Source organism: Coenobita brevimanus, chromosome 10 (assembly GCF_032717465.1).
Source record: "Coenobita brevimanus isolate Jiangsu-jjx chromosome 10, ASM3271746v2, whole genome shotgun sequence".
Classification (NCBI taxonomy): Eukaryota; Metazoa; Arthropoda; class Malacostraca; order Decapoda; family Coenobitidae; genus Coenobita; species Coenobita brevimanus.
This window is the reverse complement of record NC_136963.1, coordinates 2,643,891-2,650,280: the sequence shown is the minus strand read 5'-3', so window position 1 is coordinate 2,650,280 and position 6,390 is coordinate 2,643,891. Positions and strand designations below refer to the sequence as shown.

The 6,390-nt window shown below is 45.0% G+C and overlaps 1 protein-coding gene across 1 annotated transcript in view; it reads right to left on the bottom strand.

Annotated features, from left to right (window-relative positions):
- The window catches only part of LOC145410548 (uncharacterized), a 21,386-nt gene extending 20,275 nt beyond the window's left edge, over positions 1 to 1,111 (bottom strand). The window contains exons 1-2 of the mRNA XM_080280670.1: positions 849 to 1,111; positions 245 to 340 (exon numbers count right to left, since the gene is read on the bottom strand). Of these exons, the coding sequence (XP_080136796.1) occupies positions 245 to 299 (55 nt within the window). The 5' untranslated portion in view covers positions 300 to 340; positions 849 to 1,111. The remainder of the gene's footprint in view (positions 1 to 244; positions 341 to 848) is intronic.
- Between the last annotated feature and the right edge of the window lie 5,279 nt (positions 1,112 to 6,390).

Sequence of the window (6,390 nt, the reverse complement as noted above, 5' to 3'; positions counted from 1 at the left end):
CCTTCAGTGCACGAGCCAAACTACTCTGACTCAACTCATGAATCCTGGTCGAAACAATTCCTACCAGGTAACACAAAGCAATTAAATTCAGCTAAGAGGATGCACAGGGGACAAAATGTATTAATACTGTTTCTGTTAACCCTTTGATGATTGGGAATATTCTAGTATGCTTTTCCAGCTGACGTGAAAGGATTTTATTTTTCAGTGTGAGAGAGTCATAGAAGCCTGAGAGTGTTGAACTTACTTAGGAATACTGGTTCGCTCTCCTCTGAGGGTGCCCGCGAAGGTGTGCGGGTCATTCTTGTGTGTCAAGGTGACCTGGCCGGAGTCACGATGTGCTCTGCAAAATACAAGGTCATCATCATCATCACCATAGTTATGGTTATCATTATTAAGATCAACATAATTATCATCACCACCATCACCATCATCGTCATTGTCATCATAATTACGACTATCAGCATCATTATCGCCATCATTATCATCAAAGTCATCATCACCACCTCCATCATCATCAACATTTCAGCTTGCCATGACACTGGGATGTATAGTATACGATCTCGATATAAAAACAAAAAACAAGAAAAGCAAGAGTTACCAGTTATTTGTTTCGTGAAAATGGTCATACATTCTTCCACACTTTAGCCAAACCTTAGAAATTCTCGCCTCTATCGCAAAGACTCCACCGTCCTTGCATATGCTAAGTAAATATAAAAGGGAACTCTGAATTAAATATTTTGCACAGAGAAGTACTGAAGCCCGCCAAATAAGATAAATTTATAAGTCACTGCGGTCAAAAGTAGATTCTTGACATATCAGTTCGAGAAGAGATTTAATATACTCCTTACCCTCGACCCAGATCCTTCTTGTTGATATCTCCCGACACAGTGGTTTGTCTCCTTCTTCTGACCAGTCCTCCTTCCACCAAGCTTTCCACTGTTGTATCTTCCTCCTCCTGTTCAAGGGACGAGTATGGATCGACCTCAAAGATCACAGGGATACTATAAACTCTTTAGTCGACATCCAAGGCTACAAATTGTACTCCGTCACCCTCTGAGTCGACTGGAGGCAGGGTGGAAGCCGTGCCCAGGAGGAGGAGCAGGAGGAGGGGTGAGACGGAGAGCGCAAGGGAGGCCTGCATGTTAACTGTCCTCAGTGTCCAGTGAGTGTGATGCCTTGTCCTGTCCAACCCTCCTATATAATGTCTATCCCAGGACGAACACCAGTACAGGAAAACCCCGGGTACCAACATCATCACCAGTATAAACACACACTTACAAGCATGACAACACGTCAGTTTCCCTCTCGATATATTTTCAGTTTCGTTCATATTTCCAGGATATTTGTCTGACCTTGGCCTTCGTGTGGTGCGGTGGTGCTGCTCAGATGGAATTTCCTGCGGCAACTCCTGCCTCTTTCCTACTGCCACGCCTGTGTTGTGCGTCACTGGTATTGTTGTGTAACACCAAACGTTTACTGCACCGGATTTGGGGAAGAGGGGTGTAGAAACCATTGTTGTGGCAATTATATGGGTTCCGTTGTATCCATAAATGTGTGTGTGTGTGTGTGTGTGTGTGTGTGTGTGTGTGTGTGTGTGTGTGTGTGTGTGTTTCAGGGTGTGTCTGTGCGCCCTCGTGCGGGTGCACATGCGTGGATGTGCATATTCATAAGTATGTATTTGTGTATGTTAATGTGTTTGTGCAACCTGGGGATATGTATGGATGTATGGGCATGTATTTGGTGGTAAACTACATGCACTTGCTTTATTTGTGTGTGTGTGTGTGTGTGTGTGTGTGTGTGTGTGTGTGTGTGTGTGTGTGTGTGTGTGTGTGTGTGTGTGTGTGTGTGTGTGTGCTTGCGTGCGTGCGTGCGTGTGTTGTTTCTTTTTGTTTCAGACCCTGATATAAGGTCTCCTTTCATTCAGAGATCACTGAAGCTTTACCCGTTATCAATATATACTTGGTGGGTTCGGCGTTGGAATGACAAAAAGCATCATCTTTTCCAACTCCCTGACACAGCACATCACCACTGCACATCCTGCCAAGCCAAGCACCGGGGACCAAACCTGTTCCTCAGTATGCGGTCAGAGCAGAGTCCGACTTTTTTTTTTTTTTTAGTTTCCTTTTACTTTTGACAATCAAAACTGTGGTGTCCAAACTTCTGCTAGTGAAAAATATTTAGCAATTTGTTTCACGGGATTGCACAAGATCAGATCGGGTAGGAAATAAATGGAACTGTTAGATGACAACAGAAAACTTCAATATAATAAAATGAACTGTGATTAAGGATTCATGGTCAATAAAAACTTAGTGGTAGTAGAAGAAGGAGGAGCACAGGATTACGTATAAGAGTGGGGGAAGGAGGACACAGGTAGATTATATCCTATGTAGGAGATGCAATTTGAAAGAATTCAGTGATTGTAAGGTAGTGCCAGGGGAGAGTGTAGTAAGACAGCATAGGGTGTTGGTTGGAAAGATAAGTCTGAAAGTGAAGACAAAGAGGAAAGTGGGAGCTGAACCAAGGATTAGGTGGTGGAAGCTGAAGGAGCAAGACTTCAGTAGTAAATTTAGGGATGAGGTGAGCCAGGCTTTCGGAGGCAGGGAAGACGAGGACGGATGGGCAGTTATCTCAGAAGTGGTGAGGGAGAAAGCCAAGAAGGTACTCGGGGTGACATCGGGACAGAGGAGGGAAGACAAGGAGACTTGGTGGTGGAATGAGGAAGTACAGGATAGCATAAACAGGAAGAAGCAGGCAAAGAAGAATATGGATAGACACATGGACGAAGAAAGCATTCGGGAATATAAGGAGACGAGGAACATAGCCAAGAAAGAGGTTGCTAAGGCAAAAGAAAAGGCATACCAGAAGCTGTACGAGAAGTTGAATAGTAGAGAAGGGGAAAAAGACCTGTACCGATTAGCCAGGCAGAGAGACAGAGCTGGACGGGATGTGCAGCATGTTAGAATGATAAAGGATGCAGATGGCAATGTACTGATAAGTGAGGAGAGTGTACTAAGAAGGTGGAAGGAGGATAATCACAGAAGAAATATGTGCAGCATGTGATGTGGTGTGTGGGATGAAGAGAAGACGGAGGGGGGTGCAAGGAACAGCGTGGTGGAATGAAGAGGTGAGACAGGCTGTGGCACAAAAGAAGATAGCATACAATGAATGGATGAGAAATAGGGGCGTGGAAGAAGTTGAGAGGCGGAAGAGAGAGTTATATGTAGAAAGAAAGAGAGAGGTGAAAAGATTAGTAAGAGAGAATAAGAAGAGAGTGGATGAGGAATTTGAAAGGAATTTGAGTGTAAAGTGGAGGGACTGTAAGAAATTGTTCTGGAAAGAGGGGAAGAGAGTAAGACTGGGTGGAAGTGAAGTTAGCAGGGGAGTGAAAGATAAAAATGGTAGATTACGAGTGGAGAAGGGAGAAAAAGTGAGCAGATGGAGAGAACACTTTAAGGAATTGTTGAACATAGAGGATAGAAGTAATGCGAGTATAAGTGGCTGGGGAATGGCTGGGAGAAAAAGGGAGGTGAGAAGACAGGAAGAAATCAGTAGGATGGAAGTTGTGGAAGCAATGAAGAAAGTTAAACTGAGGAAAGACCCAGGAATTATGGAGTGTGTGGTGAAATGCTGAAGCATGGGGGAGAGATAGTTGTAGAATGGATGTGGAAGATGTGGAGATTGGCCTGGGAGGAAGGTAGGGTCCCGGAGGATTGGAAGTCAAGTATAATTATTCCCTTGTACGAAGGAAAAAGGAAAAAAAGTGTGTGGCAATCACTGGGGCATTTGTCTTCTCAGTATAATTGGAAAAGTGTATGGTAGGATACTTAATGACAGAGTTAGAGAAAGAACAGAGGAATTAGTTGGAGAAGAACAGGGAGGATCTAGGAAGGGAAGAGGTTGTGTAGATCAGATATTCATTCTTAGATCTTTAGTGGAAAAGTTTCCAGAGAAGGGAAAGAAGTTGTATGCGGATTTCATGGATTTGGAGAAAGCATATGACAGGGTCGATAGACAAGGATTGTGGAAAGTATTAAGAATTTATGGAGTAGATGGGAAGTTGTTGAGTGCTTTGAAGAGTATGTATGATGGTGCTAAGGCTGCAGTGCGTGTGGATGGTGAACTGAGTGAATTTTTCTCTTTGAAGGTTGGGTTTAAACAGGGATGTGTCATGTCTTCATGGTTGTTCAATCTGTACATGGATGGGGGTAATAAAAGAGGTACAAGGTAGGGTGGTGGATGTTGGAGTGGCCTTGGTGAGAGAGGATAGTGTTTGGAAACTTCCTGTACTGTTGTTTGCAGATGATATTGTGTTGTTGAGTGAAGACAGAAGGGAGCTGCAGGGCTTGGTGGATGAGTTTGAGAGAGTGTGTAAGAAACGGAATCTAAAGGTGAATGTAGGGAAGAGTAAAGTGATGGTCTTTGGGAGAGGTGAAGTCAGTGAATATACAGCGAGGTTGGATGGTGAGGAATTGGAAAATGTGAGTACCTTTAAGTACTTGGGTAGTGTGATGAGTAAGGATGGAGGTTTGGAGGGTGAAGTGCTTGAAAGGGTACAGCAGGGAAGAAAGGTTGTTGGTTCCTTGAAGGCAGTGATAAGAAACAGGGAAGTGAACATGGAAGTGAAAAAGTTACAACATGACAGTATTGTGATGCCAACTGTAACGTATGGAAGTGAAGCTTGGACGTTGTTGGAAGGACACAAGTCAAGAGTGAGAGCAGTGGAAATGAGTTATTTAAGAGGAGCCTGTGGAGTCACATGGAGAGACAGACTGACGAATGAGGATATAAAGAAGCGTTGTGGTGTTGATGTGGATGTGATAGGAAGCGTTATGAGGAACACACTGAGGTGGTTTGGGCATGTGGAGAGGATGGAGGGTGAAAGACTGACGAAGAGAGTGTATGTGAGTGAGGTGGAGGGGGGGAGAGGGAGGGGGAGGCCGAGGATGAGATGGAGGGATGGGGTGGAGAGGTATATGAGAGAGGGGGGGTGTGCGTTGGGAGCAGGGCAGTGAAATGGCAGGGGACAGGGCGACGTGGAGGCGATTTGTTTGTGGCCACCCCGAACGGGATTGAGGCCTCTGGCAATAGATAGATAGATATATAGAGAGGAGAAGGTTGGAAGAGTTGGAGGTAGTGAGTCAGGAAGTGCAAGAGATCAGCAGAGAGGAAGCGAGGAATGCCATGAAGAGGATGAAGGATGGCAAGGCAGTGGGCCCAGATGGTATACCAGTGGAAGCATGGAGGAGCGTCGGGAAGATGGCTGTGACGTGGTTTACCAGATTGTTTAACAAAATCCTGGAGGGTGAGAGGCTGCCGGAGGAGTGGAGAAAAAGTATTCTAGTTCCGATTTTCAAGAACAAGTGTGATATACAGTGCTGCAGGATCTACAAAGGTATAATGCTGATCACCCATGCAATGAAGGTATGGGAGAGTGGTGGAAGCTAAGCTGAGAAGAGAAGTGAGGATCTACGAGGAGCAATTTGGTTTCATGCCAGACAGAAGTACTATAGACGCCATATTTGCTTTGAGAATGGTGATGGAGAAGTACAGAGAAGGCCAGAAGGAGTTGCAGTGTATGTTTATAGACTTGGAGAAGGCTTATGGTAGGGTATCGAGAGAGGAACTGTGGTACTGTATGAGAAACTCAGGAGTGGCAGAGAGGTACGTGAGGGTGGTGAAGGACATGTACGAGGATAGTGTAACAGCAGTGAGATGTGCAGTAGAAATGACTGAGGGTTTCAAGGTGGAGGTGGGATTGCATCAAGGATCGACTTTGAGCCCCTTCTTGTTTGCAATGGTGATGGACAGACTGACAGATAAGACTAGACAGGAGCCTCCGTGGACAATGATGTTTACGGACGACATTGTGATATGTAGTGAGAACCAAGAGGAAGCTGAGGCAAAGCTTAAGAGATGGAGATATGCATTGGAGAGAAGGGGAATGAAAGTAAGCTGAAGCAAGACTCAGTACATGTGTGTAAATGAGAGAGATGACAAGGGAACCGTGAGGCTGCAAGGTGTAGATGAGGCTGCAAGGTGTAGATGAATTCAAATACTTGGGGTCAACTGTACAAAGTAACGGAGAGTGTGGTAGAGAGGTAAAAACAGAGTGCAGGCGGGATGGAGTGGGTGGAGAAAGGTGACAGGAGTGATCTGTGACAGAAGGGTCTCTGCAGAAATGAAAGGGAAAGTTTATAAGACTGTCGTAAGGCCAGGCATGTTGTACGGAATGAAGATAGTACCACTGACAAAAAGACACGAGGCACAATTGGAGGTAGCAGAATTGAAGATGTTGCGTTTTTCACTAGGAGTGACGAGGTTGGACAAAATTAGAAATGAACATATTAGAGGGACAGCGCACCTAAGTCAGTTTGGGGACAAAGCTAGAGA